Here is a 17365-nt window from a genome sequence, read left to right as displayed (position 1 = left end):
AGCAAGGCCTCTTGTGCCAAACAGTTTACCAAGTTGTGAATGCAAAGGAAAAGGAAACTAAAAGTGCTACTCCAGTGAACACATGAATGATAAGCAAATAAAACAGCCTTATTGCTGATATGGAGAACGTTTTAGTGATCTGGATAGAAAGTCAGTCCAACGACTACATTCCCTTAAGCGAAAGCCTAATCCAGAGCAAGGCCCTAACTCTCTTAAATTCTGTGATGACTGAGAGAGGTGAGGAAGCTGCAGAAAAAAGTTTGAAGCTAACAGAGGCTGGTTCATGAGGTTTAGGGAAAGAAGTCATCTCCGTAACATAAAAATGCAAGGTGAAGCAGCAAGTGCTAATGTAGAAGCTGTAGCAAGTTATCCAGAAGATCTAGTGAAGATCATTGACGAAGGTGGCTACACTAAACAGCAGATTTCAGTGTAGGCAAAACAGCCATCTACTGGAAGAAGATACACCATCTAGTACTTTCATAGTTAAAAATGAGAGGTCAATGCCTGGCTTCAAAGCTTCAAAAGACAAGCTCACTCTTCTGTTAGGGGCTAACGCAGCTGGTGACTTTAGATCAAAGCCAGTGCTCATTTACCATGCTAAAAATCCTAGGGCCTTTAAGAATTATGCTAAATCTACTCTCCTGTGCTCTATAAATGGAAGAACAAAGTTTGGATGATAGCACATCTTTTTACAGCATAGTTTACTGAATAATTTAAGCCTTTTGTTGAGACCTACTGCTCAGAAAAAGAGATCATTGCCATTTTATTTATTTTATTTTTTTGAAACCGAGTCTTGCTCTATTGCCCAGGCTAGAGTGCAGTGGTGCACTCTCAGCTCACTGCAACCTCTGCTTCTTGGGTTCAAGTGATTCTCCTGCCTCAGCCTCCTGAGTAGCTTGGATTACAGGTGCATGCCACCATGCCCGGCTAATTTTTTGTATTTTTAGTAGAGATGGAGTCTCACCATGTTGGCCAGGCTGGTCTCAAACTCCCAACCTCAAGTGACCCACCCACCTCAGCCTCCCAAAATGCTGGGATTACAGACTTGAGCCACCACACCCAGCCGAAAGATTACTTTTAAAACATGACTGCTCTTTGCCAGCGCACCTATTCACCCAAAATCTCTCATGGAGATGTGCAAGGAAATGAATGCTATCGCGCCTGCCAACACAGCCTTCATTCTGGAGCCCATGGATTAAGGAATCCTTTTGACTTTCAACTCTTACTATTTAAGAAATACATTTTGTAAGACTGTAGCTGCCATAGATCATGATTCCTCTGATGGATCTGGGCAAAGTGAATGGAAAATCTTTGTAAAGGATTTATCATTAAAAACATTCATGATTCATGGGAGGAGGTCAAAATATCAACTTTAACAGGAGTTTGGAATAAGTGGATTCCAACTCTCATGGATGAACTTGAGGGATTCAGTGGGGGAAGTCACTGCAGATGTGGTGGAAATTAGAAGTGGAGCCTGAAGATGGGACTGAATTGCTGCAATCCTATGGTCAAACTTGAATGGATGAGGAGTTACTTCTTTATTTTTGTTTTTGTTTTGTTTTGTTTCTTCTGAGACAGAGTCTTACTCTGTTGCCAGACTGGAGTGCAGTGGTGCGACCTCCACTCACTGCAACCTCCACCTCCCAGGTTCAAGTGATTCTCCTTCCTCAGCTTCCCGAGTAGCTGGGATTACAGGCACTCGCCACCACACCCAGCTAATTTTTGTATTTTCAGTAGAGATGGGGTCTCACCATGTTGGCCAGGATGGTCTCGATCTCTTGACCTCATGATCCACCCACCTCAGCCTCCCAAAGTGCTGGGATCACAGGCATGAGCCACCTCACCCAGCTGAGGAGTTACTTTTTATGGATGAACAAAGAAAGTGGTTTCTTGAGATGGAACCTACTCCTGGTGAAGACACCATGATGGTTGTTGAAATGACAACAAAGGATTTGCAATATTACATAAACTTAGTCGATAAAGCAGTGGCAGGGTTTCAGAGGTTTGAGTCCAAATTTGAAAGAAATTCTACTTTGGGTAAAATGCTATCAAACAGCATCACACACTACAGAAAAACCTTTCATGAAGAAAAGAGTCAACGGATGTAGCAAACTTTATTGTTGTTTATTTTAGAAAATTGCCACAGTCCCCTAGCCTTGAGCATCCACCTGTCTGATCAGTCAGCAGCCACCAACATCAAGGCAGACCCTCCACCAGCAAAAAGATGACGACCCACTGAAGGCTTAGATAATCATTAGTATTTTTTAGCAATGAAGTGTTTTTAAATTAAGGCATGTACGTTTTTTAGACATAACACTATTGCACCCTTAATAGACCGTGGTATCGTGTAAACATGACTTTTATACTCCCTGGGAAACGCACGACTCACTTTATTGTGATATTCGCTTTATTACAGTGGTCTGGAACCAAATCTGCAAGATCTTTGAGTATGCCTGTCTTAAAAATGTACATTACTGGCATGAATTATACCATTCATCTTTATATTGTGCAATGTCAGTTTTAAATGCAAATATAAGATCTTTCAACTTTTATTCAGAATCCACCGAAATGACTCGTTTCGTATTTTGTAGCTTCTACATACAGATGTATTTTGTTCTTACCAGAACAGTGGAAACACTGCACAGAACTGACTCATCTGCTTTTGTTTTCCTGGATATGCGAACGTTTTAACAACACTCCCTACCTTCAGCTTACTGAGTGAGGAAGGACTGAAAAGAAAAGGAATTATAAGTTGCCCTATCCTTCCCTCTTCTGTATCGTTTTCAGCATAGGTTGTTGTCTAATACAGGGAAGTAACACAAGAAAGAACATGATAGGGTTCCTTGACCATTGTGTTCCTTAGTATGCCACTGCTTCCTTTCTGCTTTTGGAGCATGATCTGGTTCAAATGGAAAATGTGGCCTTTGGGATAATGGACCTACCTTGTGATCACTTTGAGTCTCACTGAACTCAGGCGCGCAGTGGGTCTACCTGCAATTCTGTGCTCATTGGGCATAGCAAACCCTATATGCAAGCGGGGGACAAGGAAGGTGGCCACACGCATCTTGCATTCTCTTCTGCTCACCCACACAGGCTGCATTGTTAAACTTCACATAAATACAAGTTCAAGGATGAAAATATTAAGATGTTCGAGATGCTAATGGCAGATCATTAAATGAAGGGCAGCCCTTCTGAGCAAGGACCCTGTGTGATTACACATATGCCCATAAAGCAGCCCTGGGCATGGCACCCATGGTGAATACAAGCAGCTAGGTATGGGCTAGAGATCTCAAGCCGGCAGCCTGAGGGCCAAATTCATCCCACAATGTGTTTTTATGTTCTTGGATCTGAATGCCTTCAGGTCAGCTCTTCCAGTTCACCACAGTGTCTTCTGCTGCCTTTTGTCTCACACTCAACCTGAATCATCATTTCAGTTCCTGCCTGGCCCCTGTAGGCATCTGAGTCTGAGACCTCTGAGTGAAGGCAGATGACAAGAAGTAAGATGGGGAGGGGCTGATGTGCTAGGATGGGGATTCTGAGCTGCTTGTGGCAGTTGGAGATGGTGAGTCATTAAGGATTTAAGAAGAAGTGACTCTTGGAAAAGCAGCAAAGGGAATACTGGGCAGGTTAAGTTAGAAGTGGGCAGAGATGAGCCAGAGAGATCAACGGGCACAATTGGTGTGATCCAGGCAAGAGGTGGTGAGGTCTGAGCTACATCATAGAGGTGGAGGATGAGGGTCAAGGTGTTACTCAGTGCTAATCGGGAGTGTGGGTGGAGGGAAAGGGGTTGTCAGGGATGACCTAGGCTTCTGGCTCGGTTCGTGGATGGTGTGCCATGGCTTTTTCTGGGACAGTAAATACAGGAGGAGCAGGCTGTGAACTGAAGCAAATGATTTGCATTTTCAATCCTTTAAGTTTGAGGAGCCAGGAGGACACCCAGAAGGAAAGCACCTCATAGGTAGTTGGATAGATTCAGGATGCTCAGAATCAGAACCTGAGCTGAGTTGTCAGCAGGAGCTGAGTCTGCAGGAGCAATGAGGAGAGAGGAGGCTGAAGGTGGAACTCCAGAGAGTGACATTTGAAAGTGGGCAGAAGAGGAAGCACCAGTCAAAGAGCTGGAGAAGGCCCGACCAGGCAAGCAGGCAGGACCAGGAGAGAGTGGTGGTGAAGCCAAGGGAGGGAGGAGACGCCTTCTCAGGCAGGTGGGTGGGTGCCGGTGGGGGGCGGCTACCTCAGTTTCTGAGCAAAAGAGAGGCTTGACTAGAATAAGAGGACTGGAGAGCACCCCGAGGGGCAGTGCAGGAGCATTTTTGGCAGCAGATGGGTTGAGGGGCTGAGGGGCATGTGGGCATTGCCAATGAGGGTGACCAGGGGAGCAGATGTCCTGAGGACCCTGCTGGGGAGGCTCACCAAGTGAGCACCAGAGCTGAGAGCTGGGGAGAGCCAGGAAAGCTCTTGCTTGCTGATGTATTTCTTTTAGAATGCTGAGATTCGAGGAGGTTTATACACTGAGGGGAAGGGCCCCTTCTTTTCAGACCCTGGCAAACTGAAACAGGGCCAGCTGCCTCCCAGGACTATTAGTTAAATGACGAGTATGTAGAAAGCGCATAGTAAATGTCAGCGTCATCGGCATCCTTGGCAGCCCTGCCCTGGGGAAACCTAAGATGAGATGCAAACTGCACTCTCCTCTCTGCAGTTCCTTTGAACTTTCTCCCATCTTTCTGTCATCCCCCTTGAAGAGGAATCAACATGCAGTGTCTTCTCTCCAAGGCTGATGGTTTGCTGCCAAGTGTGGGAGCATCTGAGCTGCCCCAGATTCTCAGAGCACAGTGATGTGTCTGGGTCTCATGGTTCACTGCCCTCTTCCCTTGATTCTGTCTTCAAATGCTCTGAAATCATTTGCATCTGTCCTGCCATTCCTGCCTAGGCTCGTCCACCCTGCAGGGCAGCAGTGTTTGTTCCCTCTGAGGGCGTGTGAAAATACAACCTGAGGTCCTACTAGTACCAGGACTATGAAGCTGCAAGTGGGCACTCCCCTCTTCCTAGAAATAAGGATGCCCTAACCCCAGAAGCTGACTCCATCTGTATCCATTTCTTAAGACTCCAAATTGCCACAAGCTTACTGGCTAAAAACAGAAATTTACTCGCTAACAGTTCTGGAGGCCAGAAATTCAAAACGAGTCTTGCAGGTCTAACATCAAGGTGTCAGAAGGGCTGATTCTTTACAGAGGCTCAAGGAGAGAATCCATTTCTTGCCTTTTCCAGCCTCTCGTGGCTGCCGGTCTTCTTTGGCTTATGGCCACATCGCTTTATTCTTTGCTTTTTTCATCACATTGCTTTCTCCTCTCCTATGGTCAAATTTCCCTTTGCCTCTGTGTTATGAGGATATTTGTGACTGCATTTATTAAACGGGACCACCCGGATAGTCCAGTAGAGTCTCCCCATCTCAGGATTTTTAAATGTAATCACATTTGCAAAGTCCCCTTTGTTTCCTTTTGTCGCATTTGCAGGCTCCAGGGATTCGGACCTGGATCTCTGTAGGGGCCATTACTCAGTCTGCCACATCATGATCAGAGGGACTCTCCGCGCACTCTGGTGAAGCAGGCAGGGCATGCATAACCCTCATTTTACTGCTGAAGAGATTAAAACGTTTTGACATTATAATGGCAACACAGACTTTGGAGTTGGTGGCCAGGCCAGTACCAGAGCCAGGCCTCTGGCCCTAGCCTGGGACACATCTATAGCTCTGCATTAGAGCCCTACCACTGCAGAGCCACAGGGTGAGGCGGGACCCTGCAAGGATTTTCAGGGCTGCTGGAACTCCACAGTTGAGTCCTGACGTTCAAGACTCCATCTGCAATTTCTGTGTTTAGTCAGAGAGGTGGTGTGGCCATGACAACCCCCGGACAGAAAACACCTCACTTCATGGCCATCTGTGGGGTTTGGAGACATGAGCCAGGGGTGCCTCTGGACAGGGAATTGCTGTCCTTTCTGGGCTTTGCCAGGGCACAAGACTGCCCGGTGGTGGCATGCTGGGGCTCACCTCAGTGCAGAAGGAACCTAACATCTCAACTGGCAGCCAGGGCCCTGCTTAGCTCCAGGGAATGAGAGCTTTTCCATCAGATCTCTGTTGCCAGGGCTCAGTCAGAGTCCTGTATTTTATTGTCTTGAACAGATGAGCTCAGCTCTTGGGGAATGAGGCACTGGCAGGGAGGTTCTTTTGTTTGTCTTATGGAGACTGAATCTCTCCCCGCTCCATCAGACCAGGACCTAAGAAACCCCACACTGAGCTGCCTAAGCCCTGCCAACTGCACCCAGCTATGGGACCTGCCTTCAAAACAATGTTCATCCCGCTTCTGCCCCCGCCTGCCCCAGACCCAGGGCCAAGGGCCCAGCTGCCTGCCCCTCTCCTGTCAATTGCCAGGCTTGGACACCATCCTCACACCGCTCCGGGGGGAGCAGAATAGACAGAACGGATTGGAACAATTTGGAAATGAGGGTGGCCTAGAATTTAGAGAACTCTGGAATCCAAACTGTAGGGCCTTTGTTACTTTTGTCCCAGGTGAGTGTCAAGGAGCAATTATTCTCATCACCCATGTGTGCTGTCAGCCTTGGCGGCAGGTGGAGCAGGGGTTCTGCTGGTCCCAGCTGCCAGCAGGGCTCAGGAAGCTGTGAGGGCAGGATTCATGGAGCTCTCTCATGCCCCTCCCACTCACTGCTCCCTTCCTACCTCTTCCATAATCCACAAGCGTAAGGGACAGAGGGAGCACACTCCTGTAGTAGTCACGGGTGACCGCACTATCATTCAAGGCTATGTTCAATAATAATACCGCAGATAAGCATTGCAGGCTTTCAACTTGATCTAGAACCCAGTATAGTTCCACTGGCCTTTTAGGGCCTCTCCTGGGCACCAGGTCACCCAAGAGCCACTCAGAAGGATATTGCTGAGTCCCATCCCATTGTGGCTGACTCAATCTCTGAAGGAGGTGTCCACAGCCAGAGTCAGCTCCTTATTCAAGAACTTGGTATCTTGCCCCCCAGTTCCCCAGCAGGGGGGCCTGGCATCCTGCTCTCAGTAGTGACAGGGGCATGGGCTTGGGGATAGCCCTCTAGGACAGCAGGTGGGCCTCAGGGACATGAATAGCCATTGCTCAGTTAGGGTTGGTCCCACAGCCTGGGGCAACTCAGCCACTGGCAGAGCTCAGAGTTCCTGGTTATGCCCAGCAGAGTCCTCTCCTCTGACCACACTTCTCATGCTGTGTTCACCCAGGGATTAGACATCTGGGTGCCTGCAGCATGCCAGACACTGTGTTCTAGGCACCAACAATGTAGTGAGGAAAAACCACATTCCCTCATCCCTCGGTGCCTACACTCCAGTTGGGGGCAGGCATGGAGGGAAGAGAAAGAAGCACAAGCATTGTGGAGATGCAGGAAGACATGCTGTGTAAGAGAGCAGCATTCATGGTACCTTGAGAGCTGAAGAGAATAGTTCTCCAGAGGAGGGTATGGTGTCATACAAGGAATCGGGATCTTAGGTCTTTGAGGGATAGGATTGAGAAGTCAGAACAACAGGAGCAAAGCATGGTGGTGAAAAAGTGGCAGAAGATGGGCACAGTGGATCCTCAGGTGTAGGGTCAAGTGTAGGGTGGATCAGGGAAGTAGCAGGAGATGATGTGTGAAAAATGTGTGGGGTCAGGTTATACAGGGCTGTTAAAGCCTGCCAAGGAGTCCAGATTCTAAATGGAAGAGCAGCAAACATTTAGGGGGTGAGGCATCACCAAATCAGCCCAACCCGTCAACCACCTCTTCTCCACCAGGAAGGTGCAAGGACACTCTCTCTACAATCACGGGGCCAACCACCCAGAACACATATGGGCGGAATGAAGGGGCCTGGATGAAGGACCCCCTGGCCAAGGATGAGCGGATTTATGTAACCAACTATTACTATGGCAACACCCTGGTAGAGTTCCGGAACCTGGAGAACTTCAAACAAGGTGCGTGATCCAATCCAGGTGGCTCCTTTCCTTCCCCATGTCCTCTGTTTTCATCACAGCCGACCCTCTTGGGGTGGTAATGGCAGATGGGAAGGGCGGCACCTTCTTCTGATGGCTAGTGGTCCCCCTTGGAAAGCGGTCCCCCTTCTCCACTCCCTCACATTCTCTGCCTCTCAGTGCTGCCCCTCCTCCCCAGCTCCTGGGACACGGGACAATCTCCAGTCCGGAAGAGAGCAGTGAAGCATCCTCCCTTTTCCATAACCCTTGACAATGTATGAACCACATTCATGCATATTAGCTCCCTGGACCCTTGAAACAGGCAGGTGGGAACTGTCACTTCCCTGTGACAGATGAGGGCGCTGAGGTGTGGACAGGTTAAATGATGTGCGACAGGACACTAGAAAGAGGAAGAGCCAAGACACAAACCCGGGTTTCTAGACCCCTCGTTGATCATCACTCACCTAACTACATGGGCCGCCCCCCCTCTGCCAGGCCACCCCGAAGCCTCTTGTTTTCTCCCCACCCGCAGGTCGCTGGAGCAATTCCTACAAGCTCCCGTACAGCTGGATCGGCACAGGCCATGTGGTGTATGATGGCGCCTTCTACTACAACCGCGCCTTCACCCGCAACATCATCAAGTATGACCTGAAGCAGCGCTACGTGGCTGCCTGGGCCATGCTGCATGACGTGGCCTATGAGGAGGCCACTCCCTGGCGATGGCAGGGCCACTCAGATGTGGACTTTGCTGTGGACGAGAATGGCCTATGGCTCATCTACCCGGCCCTGGACGACGAGGGCTTCAGCCAGGAGGTCATTGTTCTGAGCAAGCTCAATGCCGCGGACCTGAGCACGCAGAAGGAGACCACGTGGCGCACGGGGCTCCGGAGGAACTTCTACGGCAACTGCTTCGTCATCTGTGGGGTGCTGTATGCCGTGGACAGCTACAACCAGCGGAACGCTAACATCTCCTACGCCTTCGACACCCACACCAACACGCAGATCGTTCCCCGGCTGCTGTTTGAGAATGAGTATTCCTACACGACCCAGATAGACTACAACCCCAAGGACCGCCTGCTCTATGCCTGGGACAATGGCCACCAGGTCACCTACCACGTCATCTTTGCCTACTGACACCCTTGTCCCCGCAAGCAGAAGCACAGAGGGGTCACTAGCACCTTGTGTGTATGTGTGTGTGCACGTGTGTGTAGGTGGGTATGTATTGTTTAAAAATATATATTATTTTGTATAATATTACAAATGTAAAATGACAATTTGGGTCTATTTTTTTATATGGATTGTAGATCAATCCATACGCATATGTGCTGGTCTCATCCTCCCCAGTTTATATTTTTTGTGCAAATGAACTTCTCCTTTTGACCAGTAACCACCTTCCTTCAAGCCTGCAGCCCCTCCGGCTCCTAGATCTCAGATCTCAACTGTTGAAAAGGTTTCTTCATCCGAGTCTCACAGGAGGCAGACAACACCAGGAGCAGAAACAAAAGAGGCAAGAAAGAAGTTCTATGTGGCGGGAAAAAGGTTTTAATGTATTGGAGAAGTTTAAAAAAACCAGAAAAATGCTTTTTTTTAAATAAAGAAGAAATTTAAAATCAGCCCCCAGTGCACTTTTGTTTAGCACCGATTTGTCTGGCCAGGTGTTGGATCCCACTCCCGGAAGGAGACGAGGTCTGGTGTTCCTCAGAAATGTTCTCTAGCTGAACTGGGCTGTGTCCAAGTTCAGTTCCAAGGAGCTCCTCCTCCCCTCCTGATAGGGGCTTCCTGGTGGGGGATTTGGAATGAGCCGACCCCTGCGTTCTCTTTATTTTGTGGCATTGATCCCTTTGTTTCTCTGTCGCACCGGCTTCCTTGCTCTGTTCTGCTGCTCCTCTGATCATTTCACCCAAGGTGTGGGGAACCCATTCATTCCTTAGCCCTGCTTCTTGACGTCTGGTCTTACGCACTGTTGAAATCAAAGCTGAGTGGGCATGACCTTGTTCCTTCACTTCCTTAAGAAGTTCTCAATCAATCCATCTCTCTCCTTCTCCCCATAACCCTGTCTGCCTTGTCTTAAACATGCTCATTCGATCAGGCTTTCCCTCCCACCTTCCCTTCCAGGAAAGGGGCCGCTTTCTGAAACAAGATCCCAGAGGGAAACGGCTGAGAGGCGAGGAAGAACTGCAGCCTCTCCCTCCAGGTGCAGGGCTGAGTCCTGTGCAGTGCCTGCCCTCCGCAAGTGTGATTTTTCCTCCACGTTACACAAAACAGGAGACAGAACATCTGAAAAAGCCTAAACAGGCATCTCCTGAGGTTATAGAGGAGGGCAGGACCCAGGGGTGCAGTGGGGAGATCAGCAAAGCTCTCCCCTGCAGCTCCCCTCAGCCTCCTCCCAGCCCCTCTGTAGGCAGCCTCACTTCCTGACCCCCAGTTAGAGGGTCACGCCAGGGAGCTCCCCCTGTGTAGAGAACAAGGTGGGGGGCCATGAGGAACAGCCCTCCAGGGAGGCCAGCTACAGCCCGTCTGGGTGAATTAATTGTTTTCGGGCCAAACTGCCTACTCAGGCCAGGTGAGGACGCTTCCCAGGTGCCTCCCACATGCCAGAAGGAGGAAGCAGAGGCAGGGGTGGCCGCAGCCTGAAGCTGGGTGGTCGGAAATGTTTTCCTTGAGCGCAACATCCAGGACGTTTTCAAGCAGCTTTCTGTTGTGGGGTGAAATTTGGAAACGCCAAGATTTAAACAAAGAATGAGTTTCTCCAAAGCCTGAAGAGCAGAATAATGGCCAGGCTGTGCCCCACCTGCTGCTGCCTGGTGCGAGGCCTGAGACCTGCGCCCAGACCCTCCAGGGCCTCTGCCCTCACCTGTAAAATGAAGGGGTGTTTCCCAGCCCTCACACTTGCTGGCTGAATCTTCTCTAGCTCTGTAACACCTCGTCAAACTTAGAGCGTTTTAATTGCTTGATATTGATGGGATATATACTTTTTTTTTCCTGTTAAAAGACTTCCCAACAGTATATTTCAAAAGTAGAGAAAAATATTTTAAATTAAGGCCAACATGACATTTTACCCAAACACTTTAGTAAGTATCTCTTAAGGAAATTTTTAATATAACCTTAACCTAAGAAGATTAAGTATGAGTCCTTAAAATCAATAACATACAACCGAAATTTAATTTCCCCAATGTTCTCAAAAGTGTCTTGTACAGCTGGGACTTTGAAGCAGGATCAATCAATATCCACACATTGAATTATGTTTCTGTATCTGAAACCTCCCTCTACCTCCTCTCCCTTCGTCTCCCCTCCTCTCCTATAAACTTTTCATTTTGGAATAATTTTAAATTTACAGAAAAGTTGCCAGGTCAGTACAGAGAGTTCCTGCACACACTTCAAGTAGTTTCCCCTAATGTTAACATCTTACATAATCATGGCATTTGTCAAAGCTCGAGAAACCTGATTAGTGAATTACCATCAGCTCGAGTTAAGCCTCTTTTCATCTGGAATGGTTCTCTCTGCCTGACCTCTTTCTTTCATGTCATTGATTTGCTGAAGAAACTGTGTTGGGTTTTGGTGACACATCACTTTCTGGATTTATCTGATTACCCCCTGCAGGTGTCATTTAACTTATTCCTCTGTCACCATCTGAATGTTTGTCCCCCCACCCCCACCAAATTTTTATTCTGAAGTAAGTGTGATGGTGACGGGAGGATTAGGACATGAAGGCAGAGCCTTCATGATGGGATTAAAAGAAACTCCAAGGACCGGGCGCAGTGGCTCAGGCCTGTAATCCCAGCACTTTGGGAGGCCGAGGCAGGTGGATTAGCTGAGGTCAGGAGTTCACGACCAGCCTGGCCAACGTGGTGAAACCCCATTTCTACTAAAAATACAAAAATTAACTGGGTGTGATTGTGGGTGCCTGTAATCCCAGCTACTCAGGAGGCTGAGGCAGGAGAATCGCTTGAACCTGGGAGGCGGAGGTTGCAATGAGCCGAGATCATATCATTACACTCCAGCCTGGGTAACAAGAGCAAAACTCTGTCTCAAAAAAAAAGAAAAAACAAAACTCCAAGGAGGTCCCTTGCCCCTTCAGCCATGTGAGGGCACAGTAGCAAGGCGTCAACTAGGAAGCAGTGGTGCCCTCACTGGACAATGAACCTGCTGGTGCCTTGATCCTGGAATTCACAGCCTTCGGAACTGTAAGCTGTAAGTTTCTGTTGTTTATAAATTACCCAGTCTAGGGCATTTTTGTTTTAGTGGTACGGACGGAAGACAGGGAAATACTGGGTAGTGGAGGGTGGTTCTCTGGCAAAGGCCCCACCCTCAAGCCTGAAGACAGGCATTTCTGTTTTTGGCCTCCCATGCTTTCCCCATCCTTCCCCTATATAAACCCAAGTCCTTAGTGGGAACATACAAGCAGCTGAACGTCGGGACTAGCAGACCAGCAATGACAGAACAATACAGCAGAGAAAAAGAGAAGAGGTGGGACACTGAATGCCGAGCGGAGTCTGGCTGGCGGTGGTCGGAGAAGAGTTCAGCCACTGGGTGGCCCGACTCCAGGGGAAGACCACCTTCCCACCCATCCCCCACTTCTGGCTCCCCATCCATCTCGCTGAGAGCCACCTCCACCACTGAATAAAACCTTGCACTAATCCTTCGAGCCTGCATGTGATCCGATTCTTTTGGGACACTGGGCAAGAGCTAGGGATACAGAAGGCAGAGGGTCCGTTGAGCTGATTAACATACAAGCCGTCTGCAGATGGCAAATCTGGAAGAGCCTTGTAACACACATCCACCTGGGCTTTGGGAGTTGCAGACACCCACCCTAGATGCTGCTGTGGGGCCAGAGCTCAAAAGCACATGCACCGGCCTCTGCACCTGTCCCTAGGGGTTTCAGCTGCAGGGTGACCTAGCAGGCAGACCACACCTCTGTCCCACATGCTGCAAGGGGAATCAGGGAACCCTCCCTTTTCAATAGCAGTCTCAAGGGGCTAAGACATCCTTGTTCCAGCTGTTGCTTTAAAGTGGAGGTTAGATCTAAAGGCGTGATTAGATTTAGGATAGACATTTTTGACAAAAGACTTCATTGTGATGCTGTGAACTTGGCGCGCTATATTTTCCACATTTGTCCTACTCTTTTCAGTGCCTTTTGTGAGCCTTACCACCCTACAATGATGCATTGCAAACACCCCATACATGTTCTGCCTGCCTCCTGGGTCCCCTCCCACCCCCACACATCCGTGGTTCCCATGCTGACAGATGGATCTTGCGTTGGTCCTGGCTCCGCAACCACTGTCAGGTTGAACAAGAGTGCCTCCTTGGGCAGGAGTTGTCAAGCAGCTTTACTTTCCTTCCTGTCATTATCCACATGAATTTATTTGATAGGCCTAGTTCTTTTCCTACTCCTGGATGAAAACTTGGACAGACCCCTTGATTTCTCTGGCAACTCTCAGGTAATAAAAAGTCCTGTGGTCACTTTAAATTAAAACAAGAACAACACAGATTCTGTTGGGTAATTGAAACAGCCAGTTCATTGTAGTCATCAGAATGTTAAACTTGACTTCAGGTTGCTTCTTGCCCCCTTGTCCTTGCTGAGGCCACCGGTGAGGGGTCGTCCACTGCCCCCATGGCTAACTTTGGTGCCTACCCTTTCAGAATTGAGCAGGAGAAGGAGAGGAGGACAAAGCATAGGAAAGGTGTTACTCTGCTGGTAAAGTCATGGGGTCTAGCACTCCTGAGAGGTGCGTAAAGTCTCCTGAGCACTTCTGTGGGTTCTTTGAAGAACTCGCACCTTTTGCTAGGGATGCCTTGTCACTTTCTCTTCACGTGGACTAAAGCTTCTCCATTCTGGCTGGAGAATCTTCTCCAGCCCTTAGAAATCAAGGGGTGCGTCTGGCTGATTCTACTGGTATCTCTGCCCCTCTCAATGGTCCACTTGGATAGGACTTAAGATGACCCCATGTAAGGCCACATCTGGTGCATAGAAAATTCTCATACATTATGTATGCTGACAAAGCCTGGAGTGCAGGTTGGTCCTCAGCTAAGTCATCTTTGCTGAAGAGTAGCTAGCCAGCCCACCTTCTCCCAAATGGGAGTGCGTCATTGGTCCACTGTTACCCCAAACTGCAAAGAACACAGACTACGTGCCCCAGGAGGTCCACTTGAAGCTCTCTTCTCTTAGTGATAAAGGGCAGGCATGCCCCTCCCCAGGGTGGAAGGGGTGGGACTCCACAAAGCTCTCTCCAGAGGAATCCTCTTCTAACATCTCTTTTAAAAAGTTTCCAACTCTCAATTCTTTTACACTCTTAATGTGGGTGAAGAGTTTAAAGGTCTCTAACCAGTTTCCGGACACCTCCTTGGTGAATGTTGCCTGCGGTCTGGCCCATCCTTCGGAATGTGAGATCTGGCGTTTCCTGGGGCCTTGGCTGAAACTCCCATTCTTACACCCCATAATGCTTTGGCAGTTCCCACCTCCCAGGATGCCTTCTCAGCCACCACCCTGCCCTTCTTGACAGCTTAGACTGTCCTCAGGGTCTAGCTCAAGTAAAGTCTTGTCCGATTCCCCAGTCAGAGCAACAGTAGTCCTTACTATTATGCATCGCGCCGACTACCTGTGTCTTTTTTGCATGTATTTGTGACACATCTAATCTGTTCAGGGACGTTTCTCTCTCTGGAAAAGCAGAGGCTGTTCCTTATTTACCCGGGACTCTCCGCAGCACTTAGCACAGAGCCTGAGTCACAATACTGGCCGCTGGGGATCTGTTAAATGAATAAATAAATGAGTAAGGAATTCACTTTGGCCATAAAATATTCCAGGTCACAGCATCGCATTCCCTAACTGGAACCTGACCAAAGTCACAGGCCTTCCTGCAGTCTGTATTTGGGGAGCCATTCTCAAGGTTATCCTGCCCACAGACCCGTAGTGCAATGCCCACAGACCAGGTGGATCTTGTTACTGGAACTCAGGAATTTGAAGCTTGAGGAGGGCAGGCTCTCAGCCACTCTAAGAGAGGATCCCTGCAGGGACCAACAATCTCCACCCAGGGGTCATCCATGAGCCCAGGACATGTCCTGTTCATCTTACATTGCCTCAGTGAGGATAATGGGCTGTTTCCCCACTTGAAAGCAAAAGACATAGAATTATGCCCAGTTTCTAAACCAGTTATACAATTAACAGGAAATAACAACTACTTGGGGTTTTTTATTGAGCACAGATGAGCAATATTCAGTGTCTGAGGCCTCGACCCTGGGTGGGTTGGTGGGTGACCTCTGCTCTCCTGACGAGGGAGCTTCACACGGCTGCCCATCCACCCTCAACAACCAGGTCATCTTCCCAGCCTCCTCCATCAACGCTTGACTCTCTCAGTCTGTCCCCAACCGTCATGAAATCACAAATGGGCACCAAGAAAGGGTCTTGGACTATAATTCACCAAGAAGACAACACAGAAGGAACATTTGCTTTTTGAGAGCATTCTAATATTCCTTATGAACTTATTAGCATTATACCTTTAGGAGTCCTTGGTTGTAAGCAATAGAAGTAGAGTTTTTCTAGCTTGGGCAAAAAGGAATTTATTAGAAGGATACTTGGAAGTTCACAGAGTCGAAGGAAAACCTGGAAAATCAGGCCATGGGAAGGCAAGAACCAGGCCGGCTCTGGGCAGCAGGACATTCTCTCTGAAGATATCTTCATGGGAGCTTCTGTTTCAAGCCATGAATAGTTCCCAGCTGTCTCCATTCAAGACACAAGTTTATAGGACAGAGTGTGGCTGGTGAGCTTGCTCCAAAGACCACCTTATCACCAGGGGTGGATTCTGCGGTTGACAGCCCGCCTTAGTCACACCAAGTCGGGAAGGGCCAGTTCCCCCAGTAAAGGGCTGCTGAGCAGACAAAAACAAACAAATAAAAACCAGAAACAAAACCAGATGTCCACTGAAACCATTTCCACTAATCCGTCTGAAATATGGTTCAATTTTCCAAAGTTCAGTGTGTACACAACTCTTAACTGACTTTCTCTTTTCCTACTACCTGCTGGAAAGTTGAAGGTTCATATCAAGCACGTAGGATTTGGATGGTGTCCACGTTGCCTTTGCCTCTCTCCCGGTTCTATTTCATGTTTTTTGTTTGTTTGTTTATTTTTTTGTCTTTAATGTTCCTTTATCTCTAGTTTGCTGCCTTGGTGTAGGCTGTGACTTTTTTCTTCTGGAATAAGGCGGAATATAAATGAAAAGATTATCGGTGACTCTTCGGGAATGCCTTACGGTGTAAAGCAAGGTTTGTCTGTGCTGCGAATTTTCCCACTGGAAGCGCTTGTAATCTGGAAGCCAACAGTGACGAAGACAGCCTCGTGGCATGGAATCCCTGGAGTTCTCTACTTTTAAAGCTTTCCCAGAGTGATTAGATGCAGACAAGTCGCATCAAACTTTTCCTGCATAGTATTCCTATGGTTAGGGGAATGTAATTTGACCCACGGGAAGACAGGCCAGTTGAGAAAGAGAGAGAGAGAGTGAACAAGAACAAAGGGAGGTTGGCTGATGCAGCCTGGGGCAGGGCCCTGCCTGGGGGTTATTTTCCATGTGACCTCAGCTGAGCTCTCTCTTTCTGGAGGAGCCTGCCTGGCCCTGGAGCACCAAGGAAAATTTGGCAGTGCCTGAGGCAAAGTGCGGCCAACAGCAGCAGGTGCCAGGAAAGGACTGGAACACACTGGTGAACGTTCTGGAGTCACACAGCAACTTCAGTTATGGTTTGGAGAGGCAAGTCTGGGGTTGGAGTGAAAAGCGAGAGGTCTGCCAGCTGCCCTCAGAAGAACCCCAGCTCCACCCTCCAACCTCTGTGATAAGCCGGCGTTCCCCCCCCCTCCCACCCCCCCCACTGAGCTCAGAGGCTAGGAGAGGCCCGAGGGCTATGCTCTCTTCAAGGGTGTCTTTGTTGTGGAGATCAGAAACCCACTCAGCCTGGCTCAAAGCGAAGCTAGCTCTAAGAGTGCCCCAGGCAGTCCCACAGGTACTCAGTGAGGCTTCAGGCTCCTCTCAGGGACCGGGACAGGAAATTCCCCCCAAAGTGCTGGATGACCATCCTCAGAGCACTCTGCTCCCCACTGCTCACCTGTCTTACAATGTAGCCCAATATGGCAGCAGCACAAGGAGCCTCCCCAGGCCCCCCGAGCTGGAGCATCCATGACTCACCATCCCCTCAAACTCCCTGAGAGGCTCAGCTCATCTGTCCATGCTGAGCATGGGGACTGACCATGTCCATCCCTCATCCAGCCAGCTGTGTAGGAGGAACAGGCCGAGTAGACCCCTAGGCTCATAAGAGAACTCAGTACATGTGAATCCCATTGGGAAGTGAACACTCTGGTTCTTCCTCTAGTCAAAGGATCACTGAGAGGACCC

The 17365-nt window shown here is 48.9% G+C and overlaps 1 protein-coding gene across 2 annotated transcripts in view; it reads left to right on the top strand.

Moving 5' to 3' along the window:
* OLFML2B (olfactomedin like 2B) overlaps positions 1-9604 on the top strand; it is a 40196-nt gene extending 30592 nt beyond the window's left edge. For both annotated transcript variants that reach the window (XM_008984797.5, XM_002760207.6), the window contains exons 7-8: positions 7818-7994; positions 8524-9604. In XM_008984797.5, the coding sequence (XP_008983045.4) occupies positions 7818-7994; positions 8524-9125 (779 nt within the window). In that variant the 3' untranslated portion in view covers positions 9126-9604. The remainder of the gene's footprint in view (positions 1-7817; positions 7995-8523) is intronic.
* The last annotated feature ends 7761 nt before the right edge of the window (positions 9605-17365 follow it).

The sequence above is a fragment of the Callithrix jacchus genome, chromosome 18 (assembly GCF_049354715.1).
Source record: "Callithrix jacchus isolate 240 chromosome 18, calJac240_pri, whole genome shotgun sequence".
Lineage (NCBI taxonomy): Eukaryota > Metazoa > Chordata > Mammalia > Primates > Cebidae > Callithrix > Callithrix jacchus.
The sequence above is the reverse complement of the archived record's forward strand: the minus strand, read 5'-3'. Positions and strand labels throughout refer to the sequence as shown.